At 49.8% G+C, this 14915-nt stretch overlaps 3 protein-coding genes across 3 annotated transcripts; 2 read left to right on the top strand and 1 right to left on the bottom strand.

The window, feature by feature from the left end:
- Positions 1 to 175: 175 nt before the first annotated feature.
- Positions 176 to 2301, bottom strand: LOC128726771 (argininosuccinate lyase). The gene is made up of 2 exons (XM_053820597.1): positions 1032 to 2301; positions 176 to 957 (listed from the first exon to the last, which is right to left on the bottom strand). The coding sequence occupies exons 1-2, from the start codon at positions 2181 to 2183 to the stop codon at positions 682 to 684; spliced, it is 1428 nt and encodes a 475-aa protein (XP_053676572.1). The 5' UTR covers positions 2184 to 2301; the 3' UTR covers positions 176 to 681.
- Positions 2302 to 4560: 2259 nt separating this feature from the next.
- Positions 4561 to 6268, top strand: LOC128723737 (uncharacterized). The gene is made up of 3 exons (XM_053817502.1): positions 4561 to 4605; positions 4705 to 5964; positions 6068 to 6268. Exons 1-3 carry the CDS (start codon positions 4561 to 4563, stop codon positions 6266 to 6268), a joined length of 1506 nt encoding a protein of 501 aa, XP_053673477.1.
- Positions 6269 to 8700: 2432 nt separating this feature from the next.
- On the top strand, positions 8701 to 10351 carry LOC128723736 (uncharacterized). The gene is made up of 3 exons (XM_053817501.1): positions 8701 to 8745; positions 8816 to 10078; positions 10151 to 10351. Exons 1-3 carry the CDS (start codon positions 8701 to 8703, stop codon positions 10349 to 10351), a joined length of 1509 nt encoding a protein of 502 aa, XP_053673476.1.
- Positions 10352 to 14915: the final 4564 nt, after the last annotated feature.

Raw genomic sequence — 14915 nt, 5'->3', positions numbered from 1 at the left:
AGAGCTGGGAAAAGCAGTAGATGGGTGAAAAGGCGATGGACTAAACCCCAAATCCCGAAAGGGAATCGTCCAGGACATGATACGCACTCACGAAACGAAACGAAATGTGGCGCGAAGCAAACGAACCCCCCAGCGCCCTCTAGGGAGGAAATTAAGCAGCGACGTTAATTACGAAACGTGTACACGTTTATTCATCTCGGACTACTATACATTAAGCACGAGAAGGATGGCGGGTGCCCCACAGTTCTCGAGGCAACCCCGCACAGTTCTCGAGATTCACTAACATACAATCATCACGTTCTTAAAAGATAAGGGCACACAGGAATGGGAGACAAGATATATGTATATGCTTAGAGGGAACATGTGAAAGCTAGGCTTAGCATACGCACTTCTAGGAGCTAGCCCAGATACCGGCGCACGTCCTTGTGATCACAACGCAGCTCCTAACCTAGGCTGTCGCATTTTTGCAGTGCGATATCGATTTGCGGCGATAGGATATAGATGAATTAATGCATTACTCGACCAATGTACTACTGCTGGTGGGAGGTCAGCAAAAAGGTCGCTCACTGTAACAGAGTAACACGCACGTTCGCACAGTTTCCCTTGCGGCAATAAAAACCGTCCTACACTAGCGTTTTATCGAAACCGAAGCGTTTTGTGGGCTCCAAAGGGCCCTTCAAACTATTGGCCGTGATCTTCAACGTACGTCCGAAGCACGCGGATCTGTTCCTGCACCGACAGCCGGGACGTACCACCGACAACCGTGTACTGCTCCACGCTGTTCTCATAGTTCCAGATGCGGCTGATCGTCTCGTCGAAGTGCGGGCAGATCTCCTGCAGGTCCTCGAGCGGCAGCTTGTTGATCGGGATCTTCACCTTCTCCGAATGGGCGACAACTTCGCCCGAGATGTGATGTGCCTCCCGGAACGGGATTCCACGGCGCACGAGGTAGTAAGCCTGCGAAAGGAAGCGTACAAAAAGGAAATAGCAACGCATGCTCCTTGGTTTATAGCCCCGAGTTCACGACTTACCATATCCGTCGCAAGCATCTCGTAACCGAGTGAGCTGAGACAGCGATCCTCGTCGACACGCATCGTCCGGATGATGCCACCGATCAACACCAGACACATCTGCATCTGATCGAACACCCCGAACATTCCGCTCTTGTCACACTGCAGGTCCTTGTTGTACGTCGACGGTAGCCCCTTGAGCGTCATCAGGATGGCACAATGCTGCCCAAACACCGGCCCGGTAATACCACGGATCAACTCCAGACTGTCCGGGTTGCGCTTCTGCGGCATCAAACTGCTTCCGGTCGTGTACTCCTCCGACAGCTCGATGAAGTTGTACTCCTTGGTCGCGTACAGGATCAGATCCTCGGCCAACCGGCTTAGGTGTACGGCCACGAGCGTACACAGGAAGTTAAACTCAACCACAAAATCGCGATCACTGACGACGTTCATGCTGTTGTAGGACACACCCGTGAACCCGAGGTCCGTCGCTAGCTTGTGCCGGTTGATGTTGAACGGGTTGCCAGCCAGAGCTCCACTCCCAAGTGGCAACACGTTCATACGTCGTCCGAACTCCCCGAATCGATCGCAGTCCTCCTTGAAGTAGAACGCGTAGCTCAGCAACCAGTGGCTGAAGCGAACTGGCTGAGCACGCTGCATGTGGGTGTAGCCCGGCATCAGCACGTCAATGTGTCGATCCGCAACATCCGTGAGAGCTCGCACAAGCCCCAACAGCAACCGCTGTAGATCACCGATGGCATTCCGCATCCACAGCTTCATATCAACCACGACCTGTTCGTTGCGGCTACGGCCCGTATGCAGCTTACCAGCAATCTGTGGTCCGATGATCTCGAACAGACGCCGCTCGTTGACCGTGTGTACGTCCTCATCGCGTGGCAACAGCTTGATCGCGCCTTTCGCCCACTCATCCCGAATCGCGTCCAGCCCATACGCGATCACCTTAAACTCGCTCTGCGTCAGCAGACCCGCCTCAGCTAGGCACTTTGCGTACGCGACACTTCCATCGAGATCCTCCGCGTACAGGCGCTTGTCGACGGTGAGCGAGTTGTTCACCTTCGACAGGACGTGATCGGTCGCCTTCGAGTATCGGCCACCCCACAGCTTGAACGGAGCCTGCGCCAGATCCTGCGCGGTGCGATTGATGCGGCTCATGTCACCTGAACTGAGCCTGAGCACTGTTCGCTGCACTTGCTACTTGCGGTACGGACGGTTGGAGTTCGCGCTGGTTCGGTTGGTCACTTGTAGAGCCTTGCTTGCGTTGAGCCACGGAAACCGGGTGCTTCTAAAACGCTGCTCGGATCGAGAGCGCCCTTAAATAGCCGGGCTGATAGGACCAACCCGGCGTAGGGTCATCCGCGCAAGGTTATCAGCATCGTGCCGCGGTCCGGCCCGATTCTCAGAATACCGCTCAGAGGCCGCTCTCGAACAGCTGGTGGGAGATCGCAAGGATCGCATTGCGGGAGTCCGATCCACCGGGTGTGCTTCTTGAACTTGAACGTGGTTGAATGTGGCCTGACCACCGGGTTTTGTGAGGTTAAGTAAATCTGTCAAATGTAGGTTGCGAGTTTTGGGGAACCTTACGACCCGCGTGGAAGCGTCTTACATCCTCGCTTGCTAGCAGTCCTGTCAGTGCTACTTTCCGTGCTCACTCTCTCTCTCTCTCTGTCAAAGATGGCGTTGAATCACTGCGTCAATTGCGCCGTTGTCATCCGACGGCGTTGTCAATCCCTCAGTTCGTTGTCCTCTCTGTCAGGTCAGCTGTGATTAGAGGTTCGTGGGCTCGATTTTCGGTATTCGATGCTTTTGGGGTTGGCTATTTCTGTCGCCTTGCTCTCGCAATCGGCCTGTTCTTCTTGGTTTTTTTTGTTGTTGTGCAAACGCACTACGGTCCCATTTTTGGCATAATCAATCTAGCCGGCCTGGTCCGGTGCATGTCGTAGAGGTTACGTCGTAGCAAGCGAAAAAAAAAACACACTCACAAAACCAAACTGACGATCGGCTTTTTCTTTTTTACTTTATGTGATAACCTGCCCGGGAATGCTTCTGTTCTGTGTGCTGTTGGGAAGGTGATCATGTTAAAGCAACTCGTGGGAACAGATTATGCGATCGTGACCTTCCATGTCACTTCCCTACGAGCTCTTCTTTTTTGTTCATCAAATGTGCAGCCTTTGGCAGCTCGCTACGGAATCTACAGCCTGTGGAGACGCAGTGGCATAAAAAGAGGCTGCATTAAGCCTTCTTTACTTAACATGCCACACACGGATGCTGTTCCATGATGTGTCTCAGAACTCCGACAACTCTCTGCGCCCGGTGTCGATTTGTGAAGACCCAACGTGGTGCATAGGTACAGGATGGCCATGTCCAGGCTGCCACGTGTCGCAAGGCGATGCGATCTACTACGGCCACCAACGCTCACATCAGACCTGTTGAAGCAGCAAGCACGACGCACGAATGCGGTGTGTTTTTTCTTTGGTTAGCTTGGTTAGCTTATCGTAGCCTTTGGGAACAGCTTTTCTACAGCTAAATTTGCACAAGTGTTAATCCCCATCGGCATCGGTAAGGGTGGTTTATCGAGGCAGCAGACTACTCTACATTTGCTGCACACGGCGGCACGATACAAGCAACAACGATGTTTTAGCCCCGGTTGTCGATGTTGTACTTTATGGAAATTATTTCTAAATTAAACCTGAAACGAATTACGGGAATGGCGGGCTTCGTTTCCCTTTTGCTGACAACGTTGATGTGCCTGACAGCGGACGTAATGGGAGCGTACGCGGCACGGAAAACGTTAGATTAATGCAACTGTTAGTATTCTTGTTAACGACGAAACGAGAAGCAAAACGCATCAGTATGTAAACAGCAGCGCATTCCGTTGAACTGTATCAAGCATTAACCGGAGCAGCATTGAGAAATAGGAAGCTTGCGCTTTATTCCAGTTGGGGGATGCTATCAGGTATTAGCAATCACATGCGAACAGCTGGGAACTGCTGCAACTCTCGCCTGCGGGCGAGCTTATTGACGCATTATTACGTAACAAAAAGTATTACCAACTCGAAATTTTGGGCCTCAACTATCGCGAAAGCGTACGATTGCACCATTCTAGATCGTCTCAAACACTACTCCTCGAAAGAAGCCTGCCCTGGGACAGCTCTGTGTGGAGAGTCACGCTCCTGTGTGAGCGTGTTCCCCGTATCCCGGTGCATTTTCCCAAGAATTACGTCTGTTTGGCAATGAACTGACGAATCGCAAGAGGCGTACTTAAAAACAAGAGCAAACAGAAGCCGAGAAAATCTGCACAATCTCGCTGGTGGGAGTGTGTTTGCACAGGTGGACTGACGTGCTGGCATCCAGTCCCCGAAAGCGGGTCCCATTTTTTTTTTGGAAGAAGATCCATCTCTGGGCATACACACACACACAGACAGACAGAGGGCACCTCTGGGGATGTTGCAGGAGCAGAACATTTGCCGGCGGACTATAAATGATGCCGGTGTTGGCAAAAGCCGACCAAAAGTAGCAGTGAATCCGCAACATGAAGGCGTTCTGCTTCACTTTAACGCTCCTCTGCGTCGTCCAGGTACGTGTCCTCCAGCCCAAATAAAACCCCACAACATCCCCCGCTCCCCCCAATTTCCGGCACAACCTTCTCACCGCAGCCTTCCCGAAACGCTTCCAGAGCATTCTGGCGATTCCACGTCCAGATTTCGCGATCAGTGGATCCATATCCGGATCTGCAACCGTCAAACAGGCGGGCATCGATTTGAGCACGGATGCCGCAAAGGTCGGTGAGAAGACGTTGACCGTCGCCTCCGGCTACACCTCGCTCGTCACGGTCAGTGACGCATTGCAAGCCATAGGTGACTCGATCGTGTCGGCCGCCTCGGATGTGGGCAACGCGATCCGTCTGCTATCGATCGACAATCAAGGCACGATCGATGTTGCGTTCACGGAAGTTTCCAACAAGATCGGCACACTGAAGACCCTGCTGGCTGGCACCTTCGATGGTAAGCTGGACTCGATCACCACGATCACGGGCTCGTACATCAAGAACCAGTTCAAGGATGCCTTTGCGACGACCACCACCACGCTGAACTCGCTCACCACGGCGCTAACCGCGCTCAAAAAGGACGTAACGGCGGCGAAAACCGCGGCCGGAAATGGACCGATCACAGCGGCGCATATCCGCGCGAACGTCAAACCAAAGAGCGTCAGTGACGTGCTCTCGTTCGTCCGCTCACTCCGCTCGAACATGCCCCTGATCCGGTTCGTCATCGACAGCTCGCTGGATAACGTGGCAGCCGCTGATGGTTTCGTTACCGACCTGAAGGTTGACCTGTTGGCGGGCATCGCTGCTTACGGCGTCAACCTGGCTGCGTACCAGCAGGCAGTCACCACGCAGGGTACCGATGTTGGACCGAAACTGACCACCGCCGTCGGCACCAGTCCCTCCATGATCCTGGCCGACATCCAGTCAGCCCTCGATGCTGCCTCCTGGTATCTTTCCTCGCTATCTACACCGCTCGGTTCCCTCAACACGGCCCTTACCACCGAGGTGAACACGGCAAACACCGCCATCGCCGCGTCGCTCTCGACGTACGCCGGCAATGTGCCCAATCTGCAGCAGAACCTGCAGTCGACGCTCGGTACGACGCTGTGCGTCGCTATTAAGGCCGTGTCCGAGGTGCAGATCGCGAACGGTCCGTACTCGGACTTCTGCTTCAGCAAGTTCTCGCCCCGCGTCATATCGCAGATTACGCTCACCGTCGATGCGATCGAGGTTTGCTTCGAGAAGGAGCTCACCCGGCTGGTGAGCCTTGAAGGACTCGCGACCATGGTCGGTCAACAGCTCGCGTTCAACACCGAGGATCTGCTGGCGAACATGAACTTCTGTCTCGGCATCACCGTTTCCGACGATCAGGCGACCTGCTTCAAGAGCGTAAGAGAGCTGGCCCCGGGTTAACGGCCACATTTGCGTCGGTTTTGGGCGGTTAACAATGCTTTTAAAATTGCTTTCTCTCTCTCTTTTTTGCTCGGAACAGCTCAAACCGTACTACACGGCAATCGCGTCCAAGGCATCCGCCCTGTTGACGACGCTTAAGTCCGTTGTGGCCTCAGAAGCGACGGCCAGCTACAACCGTCTTGGTGCCTGCATCATCGCTTCACTGGGCGTTACCAGCATCAGTGCCGCGGAGGCCTCCAGCGGTGTACGAACCTGCCTGACTGCCGGACCTACTGCCTGAAGCTGAACACTTTGTAACCGCTCATTAACATTAACCCCCGGACACCGCCGGTTCAATCAGTTGGAAAATATAATGTCGAGAGATACCCAGTGCACCCAAGCAGCACCGATATGTGCGTGTTTTTTTTGCGTGTTTTCGTTCCCTGTTCGTTCTTTCCCTTGAGAAACTGCTTCAATTGCAACCAATTTCGTTGATTTGCACAATTTTTCAAAAGAATTATGCGTAAAAGGTTTTAGAACATTCAAACAAACTGTTACAATCCTCCTTGTATCGTTTTTCTCCAACCAACGGGCTACCACACGAACATAAAATTTATTTAAGCCGAAAAAAATCGAAAACCAACTACAAGCGAGCCTTTACAAAAAAATAATCTTGATAATGGCCAAAGGATTTGTGCGTAAGGGTTTCCATTTTGAAGAAATAACACTTTCAAAATCATGCACGGTGGTGGCTATCAAAATGGTGGCCAACGTGCTAACAATTATTTACTCTTTAGTTTATGGTAACAATTTAATATTTGATTGCATGAAACTGAAAAAAAACCACAATGCGCAAGACAAAGTGATTTTTTAATTTAATTTCACTTGTTTGTTTTCATTCAATTTCACTTGTTTATTAGCTACTCTCAACAGAAGGTCGTCAACATTTTCCATTTCAAAATCTATCGGCGAATTTATTTTGTTAATGATAAACACAAATTGGTTAACAATTTATAATGTGGATGCTTATATTACACAAACAACCCAAAAGAATAAAGAATAGAGTAAGAGGAGAGAATTATTCGCGTTGAGCATGCTCGTAATAACCGAATAAAAAAGCACGGAAAATTAAAAGTTGCCGCGCCCTGGATCGGCAAAACGGCGAAAATTTTCATACAAAAGTAACCGGAGAGCATGACTGGTAAGAGGTAGCAATTTTAAAATAAACATTGAAACGCTTAAATCGCAAAAAACGCTTCATTTGCACAAACGCTTAAAAAATAATATTTTTGCTTTTCTCCAATAGGTGGCGCTAACTGCATAGAGAAGAAATTATGCTTTAATTTTCACTCATAGACGGCGCTACACAAAAATGTTGAAACATTTCAAAGCTAATTTCATGAAATGTTTCAAGAGTTTTATAGCGCCATCTATGAGCGAGTTTTTATAACTTTCTAAACAAATTTCTGTTATACAAAGCATGTTTCTGTAGCACAGTTGGTTCATGAAAATGTGACCTCCTGCCTGGTATGCTCTCCTGTTACTTTTGCGTCAAATTTTAACTGTTCGGCCCCCGTTCAGTGCTCGTCAACTTTTTCTCTTCACAATTTAATTTCGCCTTTTTGAATCATTTGCAAAGACCACGTTCTTCGCCAATGTTTTTGTGCACAATATCGTGTGTGCATCTGCTGTATGAATAATAGGCAACAATTTTGTAAGTAATAAAAAACTCTCGAACTCAAGCGGCATTGTGTATAATTTGCTGTTTTATTGCGTGCTCAAACGTAGTCAAACATTAATCAAGAGTACATTTGTAACTTAAATTCTAAGACGACCATCGACAATTAAAACATCATAAAACATACTCTACTATTCAACACATCGATCACGTAGCTGCTTTGGCATAAATAAAAGTTTCTCGCTATATTCCAGTACATTGATTCATGCTATGTGAACTTTGATCAGCTAATATATTTGGTCCTGATCATTGAATAACACGCTTACAAACGTAAACTGCTTAACTGGTAAACACGCTTAATGAATTATGCTTAACAAATAACTATACACAGGTACAGTGAGATAGAAATGCCGCTAAATGGTGCCTAAAATAATAGAAGCTAAAATGCACACATTACAAGGAATTGCAGCTAATTAATCAATTCAATAAGGAATGGATTAATGTGATAAAATGTTGACGAATTATCCAATCATCGCACATCTAGGCACGATTTAATACATAAAATTGTTCGATTCATATTGCTGCCCAATCGTTTTCGAATTCCGGGAACTTATACGGAGATGTTCGGCAGTTTATCGGAGCAGCTTCGAGGGTGTTTCAAAATAAATAAACATCCAATAATTTCACGAAACTTCTACAGCAAATTATCAGCTAAAAAGTAGCAGCTGAAAGCTGACTAAGCGAGTCGATTGAACCGAAAGCATCCTGTGTCTAGTTGGCACATCCTGTGTGTCCTGAAGCGATCCCGCAACAAAACCGTACACCAGCAAACCAAGGAAATGAAACAACCAAACGTGGCTAAACCGCATCGCAGCCGTGGGTGCCGTTTTTTTTTGTGTCTCGAAATGGCCGCAACAGTTGCCTGTTTGAGCAGCTGGTGTGCTAACCCCGAAACATGCGCGTAACCGTGCGGTTAAACCTTTCGCACCTCTCCGATGTTCTTTTTGCGGAAAGAGCCCTTTTAGTGCTATTGTAGATTTGTAAGAGAACAAACGATGCTTTCCTTTTGCGGTAGCTTACTACTGCTTCTGCTCTGTCAGGTAAGTGTCCCGCTGTAAGTGTCCGGGTTTGATTGCACTGTTGCATGGTGAATGATTCGTTTCGTTTCAGGATGCGCTAGGTGTCCCACGGCCAGATTTCGGTCTTGATGGCACCGTGCTCGGTAGTGTGGAGATTAAAGCGTCCGCACATGTCGCAGGCACATCCTTCGACGCCGTCGATGAGAAAACGATCACCATTTCATCCCACTACACCCGGTTGCGGAACCTGCTGCAAGCACTGACGGCGATCGGTGGTGACATCGCAACCTCCGGTCAAACGCTCACGGCAAAGCTGGAAACATTAGCACCCAGCAAGGGTCCACTCCCGACCGTATTCAGCGACGTAACGGAGGCCATCGGTACGCTGCGGACGCTCCTGCAAACGGGACTGGGCACACAAACCACCGCCATCCAGCAGGCGGTCGGGAACTACATCACGGACATGCTGACCGATGCCACCTCCGAGCTGCTGGTTACGCTTGCCACCATTTCGACGCAAATCGACGCCCTGCAGACGGGTGTGAACAATGCGGTCGCTGCGTACGGTGCCGGGAACATACCGACCAACGTCATCCGGCGGTACGTGTCGCCGAAGGTGATCTACGAGCTGGAGCGGGCGCTGGTGGATCTTAACACGCGCCTGCCACTCGTGAAGTACATCATTGGGATAACGCTGCAGCATCTCAGTGCGGCGGATGATTACATTACCGCGTTTATGCGGCAAACCAGCAACACCGTGTTCGAGTCGCTGCTGCTGTACGACACGTTCCGGCTGGAGGTTCTGCAGAGTGCCTCCGACGCGTCGAACGCCGTCATTGGACCGATCCTGGCGGCGTACACGCAGCAAACGCAGACGCTGGATCCGATCATACGCCAGCTGCCGGATCTGAATTCGTACGTCGACGCGCTCCAGCCGGTGTTTGATTACTACGATAATCTGCTGAAGTACGACAATCAGATCATGCTCACGAACAAGCTGGAGAAGATATTTACGGATTTTCTCGCGTCCGTGGTAACGCTGGACGATCATATCGATGAGTTTTACGATGCGAAACTGTGCGCCCCGGTACAGAACGTGCTGCAGGTGTTGATCGCGTCCGGACCGTGGGCTGAATACTGCTTCAGCAAGTACTCGGCGCGCGTGTACGATCTCGTGACGGCTAATACGAACCGGTTTACGATGTGCTACCAGCTCGAGGCGATCCGTTTGGAGCGGCTCCGTGAGCTTGTCGATCGGCTCGTGCGGCAGATCGTCTACGATATCGAGGACTTTGGCGGGAACATTAGCACGTGCTATTCGCGCGGTGATACGGCATCGGATTGCGTTGCTACGGTAAGTCGGTTCAGATCGACGCAACCACTTCCTTTCGAGTGCTCATCCTCGTTGCCCCGTTTTTTTTTGCAGATCGGTCCGTTCAACATTGACCTTATCAACAACCTGACCGATAAGCTGGCGGATCTGATGCAGCTGCTTAAGGTTGAAATGGCGGCCAGCTACAGTCGCATGGCAGCCTGCGTTTCCGGTGGTAAGTGTGAGCTCATTTCGTCCGCCGAAACCATCGTGACCGGTGTGTTGGCGTGCGAAAACTCCGGACCCAAGGTGTAGGAGATTTTCCGGCTGCTTTGCTTTGGTTGTAATAAAATCATCGACCCACGTGGCTTGTTTTCGATATAAAAAGGGAAATGGTTTTGCTTATTTTTCTGTCCTTTGAAGCACGGACGTTTCTACCGTGCATTAAATTATTCTCCCTCTTTTTGCTCATATCGATTGGGTGCGTATGTTGCGAAAAACGCTTTTCCCAACCAACTGTTGTGGTTTTTTTTTATTGCAATGTTTCGAATAACTCAGTGGCTTCAAGGGTAACGTACGATCGATGCCCGTTTCCGTAGGTTTATGTTGCAGGAAAAAAATGATCATTCATGTGCATCACTCTACCAAAGGCATTAAAAGGACATGGGCCGCCTAGTTTCATAGTTTTCTTCCCTTCAATGCACCCCCATACGCGAGGCTGCTGTAATCACGGGATCGTGAATCTCCACCGGCATTGTGCTTCAAACGATTCTGCAACGAATAACCCACGTAACTCTGCCGTTCGGTTCGCTTACAGCACGAGTGTGATCTGTTCTCGCTTGGCAGGTGGCTTTTGTTTAGACAGTTGGGCCGACTAGCTGAACAAATCATCCGAAACGACGCACAGCACACACTGCGGGTGGTTCTGGCTAAAATGGAAAAAAAAGATAAGAAAACCACCTAAAAACAACCCCTAAATTACCCGTAAAAAATGCCCCTTCCCGTGGCCTTGTAGGTCTGCAGGCGAACCGAGCCAGACTCGCGCCAGCCCAGAATCACAACGCACAGTTGGTTTGCCATCGCAGGAACCCTCACAACGTGTGATCATCGGAACTATCGGAACCATCGCGGACGGCACAAGACTCTCTCTCTCTCTCTCTCTCTCTCTCACTCTCTGGTGGTAGTCCATTACCGTATGCCTCGTGATCCATGATGGATTCCGGGTTACTGAAGTCGGCGGTACTGCCGCTACTGCTACTGGTGCTGTGTGCGTTACAGGTAAGAAAGGATACGTGTGCGAGGATCCGTTTTTCCCGTTTGCAATTGAATCCACTTTACATTTTGACCGAGTACAGTGCATCGAGAGCAGCCCGAGTCCCGAGTTTGGCATCAAACCGGCCGTACCGGGCACACCGAGTTTGCTGAAACAATCCACCAAAACGAGCGCGACGTTCGATCTCGTCGACAATGCGGACGTACCGCTGACGAACGGTTACACGCTGCTGTCGGACATGAAAAGTGCCCTGCAGTACATCGGTGGTAAGCTCACCACCAATGGGATGGCGTTGTCGACCGCCCTCAACACGCTGGTGGCCGATAAATCGAACGATATCGTCGGTGCCTTCACGCCCATGTACGCCGCGGTTGACGCGTTGCGGACGCTGATGGCGAGCGGGTTTACGGCGCAGTTTACCGCCCTGGAGGTGCAGGGTGCCTCCATCACGAACCAGTTTAAGGACGCGTTCAAAGCGATACGTGATTCGCTCACGCTGTTCACGGGAGCACTGGATCGTATGAAGCAGGCGGTGACTTCCGCCCGAGATGCACCGGGAAACCCACCGAACGGGGGTATTTCAACCACCAACATGAACAAGTACGTCAACTCGAAGCTGGCGTACGACGTGCAGGATGCGCTTGCGCGGCTCACGGCGGACGTGCCACTGCTGGAGTACATCATCGCGGAGTCCCAGAAAAAGCTCGGGCTGGCCGATTCGTTCCTGGGCGATATGTACAAGGAAGCGCAGGATGTAATCTCCGCCACCAAGAACCTGAAGGATGTGTTCACCAGCGATGCGGCCAGTGTTGGGACGAACATTGCGCAACCGTTGGATGAACGCGTGACGCCTACTTACAGCGCACAGTTGCAAGCATTTGGCCCGGTAAAGTCGGCCGTTGAAGCGTTATCCAGCTACACGGAGGATCTGAAGCCGGCTCTCACCAGCCTAGAGCAGGCGCTCGGTACGAACGGGATCGCGACGGAAAAGAGCACCCTTGAGGGCAAGTTCACCACCTTCAAGACCAACGTGGACGCGTCCGTTGCCGGTTCCGCCGGGATCGAGAAATTTTTCATTGCAGAAACGTGCCCAGGGTTGCGCGCCGTTATTGGGGCGCTCGTCGCGAACGCACCGTACTCGTACTTCTGCTTCAGCAAGTACTCGCCCAAGCTGTACAACCAGTTTGCCATGTCGTCGTACGTCGTGTCGGAGTGCTACGAGATCGAAACGTTCCGGTTGTACCGCCTGCAGGACCTGATGGCGGTGATCGTCGACATGATCGTGTACGATGTGGAAGATCTCGGGGAAGCGATCACATCCTGTGCGGCGCTTACGAATGGTGCACCTTGCCTGACGCTGGTAAGAATCATGTTGGGGATGGCACGCTTTTTGAACGGCTTTGCTTTACGTTAACGGTGTCTTATTCCATCGCAGGTTGGACCGTACTATGAGATCCTTTCCACGACCATCACCAGCAAGATGAACTACATCCTGAGCTTCACGGAAGACGAGCTTAACTTCAGTTTGCAGCGGCTGAGCGCGTGCGTTGTGATGGCCAAGTACACGACAGTTATCGCGGTGCAGGCTCTTATCGCGAATCAGAACTCATGCTCCGTTACCGGACCGGTCGCTTGAAGTTGAGCAGGTTCGTACGATGGTAGGAAATAAAACGATTACTAAAAATTATTAAAAAAGAAATTAGAGAATGCAGAAAAGAGAGAGAAAGAGAGAGATGAAGAATGTTTTTCAAAAGCCTGAAGCCCGTTCTAGCATACAGCATTCAGTGGCGTTGAAGTGCAATCCGGCGATCTCGAACACAGGTTCCATATTTATTTTCCCGTACCCTGCAAGGAAAACACAGCTGACAAAACAAGCAGTCGGCTATAGACGGATAACACACCGATAGACACCGAACAGACGGATAGAACATCGAAAGACTTACTTTCAGGGGTAAGGCGGCTTTTGCTGCACCGTGCGCGACCAGGCGCCTCCATCCAATACACGTGGCTTTCGTGGCGTGGTTTTACGCTTGTTCAGATGGTTCGGACACACAATGAGCGCGTTACGCGAGTTAACGTTTATTTATTCCTTTTATTACTTTCGCCGCCTTCCCTAATTATATTCACATGTTCACAAGCGTCATGCCCTCGCCTGTTTTTAGAATGTCTAGAGATTTTTGCTGTTCCGCTTTCACGGCGCATAAAACTGAAAATCAATACACCTAACATAAGAAGCGTAAAACTTTGTGTTGGAATAAAGATTGGAAACAAGCTTAACGGGCGGGCTGCCGTACACCTACGTTTCCCCGATCGTACGCAAAACACATCCTTTTCTCGCGGGCTTCTTGAACCTCTTAAGCCAATCGATTGGCAACTTAAACAAAAAAAAAAACACTTTAACTTTGGTTAACCCCGGTCGTTCAGTGGCGTACGCTGTTTCCACGACAGGCGTGTGACATGTGAAAACGTAAGAGTAAACACTAAATTCCAACAAAAACCCATCAACCGTATCGCTTTGCTTCTGTTCGTACGCTTCCGTTTAGCTTAAATTTGATTTATTCTGCTTCCCGACAAAGTCCACTAACTATATTACATATACTTGCTTCTTTACAACACTTCTCATTTGCCCCTATCCTATACAGTTTGTATATTTATATATGTAGATTTCTCTTTACGGCGGTTACTCTCACTTTCGCATATTTGCTGTGTTTCTTCCGTTTATCGCAAAATAACCAACAAATCTAAGCGAAACTGTTTGCGAAAAGCCGGAAGGAAACGAGAAACGATAAAAAAAAATAATAATACAATTTAACGCAAAACAGGAACGACGGCGTACGTGACACATAGACGGATTAAGGTCATAACTATCGGTTTTTGCGGGTGTTTCTGTATGTGATGCCCTTACATTGGCAGTTAATTAAAATTACGATAATATTGATACTAATCTGAGACACACCGCTGAACCCAAACCCTGCTAAGCTCCTGGCTTTTGTTTTAAGCGCCGCTAGGCAAGGATGCCGCACAAGTTTAAGAACGGAATGAGCGTTTGATTTAGATCTAACTCGTCCCCTGTATAGCATAGCTGGGCGTTTGCTTATCCCACACAGGAGCAGCTTGCGGGGTGTGCTTCCGGATGTCCGGATTATCTATTTCTGTAACGATTGAACGGTAAGGAGAGTGGAAAATAAACGTACCGCATCGAAAGGAAGGAGAATCGCAAGCCTTCGATGCGTCAGTGCTGCCAGCCGTTGTGCTATCTCCTAGGGTAGAGAAGTTTAGATTCTCCAGTGAATACTTTCAGTAAAATATGGAATCACAAAAAGCTTTTCGTTTAGTGTCTAGAACCGGGCCCGAAGGAAAGCGGAGAAAGGCGCCTCGTAATAAATATGTGGCTAAAGGATGGAAATAGATAGTTAGAGAGAGAGAGAGAGAAAGAAAGCGAGACGCAACGGTTCCATTGGGCTGTATGGCGCATAAAAACACCTCACTTTTCACCTAGTCCGCTCTCAATAGACCCCCGCTCGTATGATTTCTCGCAAATACACCTACAATCATTCGATTCGAAGGCACCGGAAAATTTCTCTATACTCAGGGGGAAGCAAAAAG

Source organism: Anopheles nili, chromosome 3 (assembly GCF_943737925.1).
Source record: "Anopheles nili chromosome 3, idAnoNiliSN_F5_01, whole genome shotgun sequence".
Classification (NCBI taxonomy): Eukaryota; Metazoa; Arthropoda; class Insecta; order Diptera; family Culicidae; genus Anopheles; species Anopheles nili.
The sequence above is the reverse complement of the archived record's forward strand: the minus strand, read 5'-3'. Positions and strand labels throughout refer to the sequence as shown.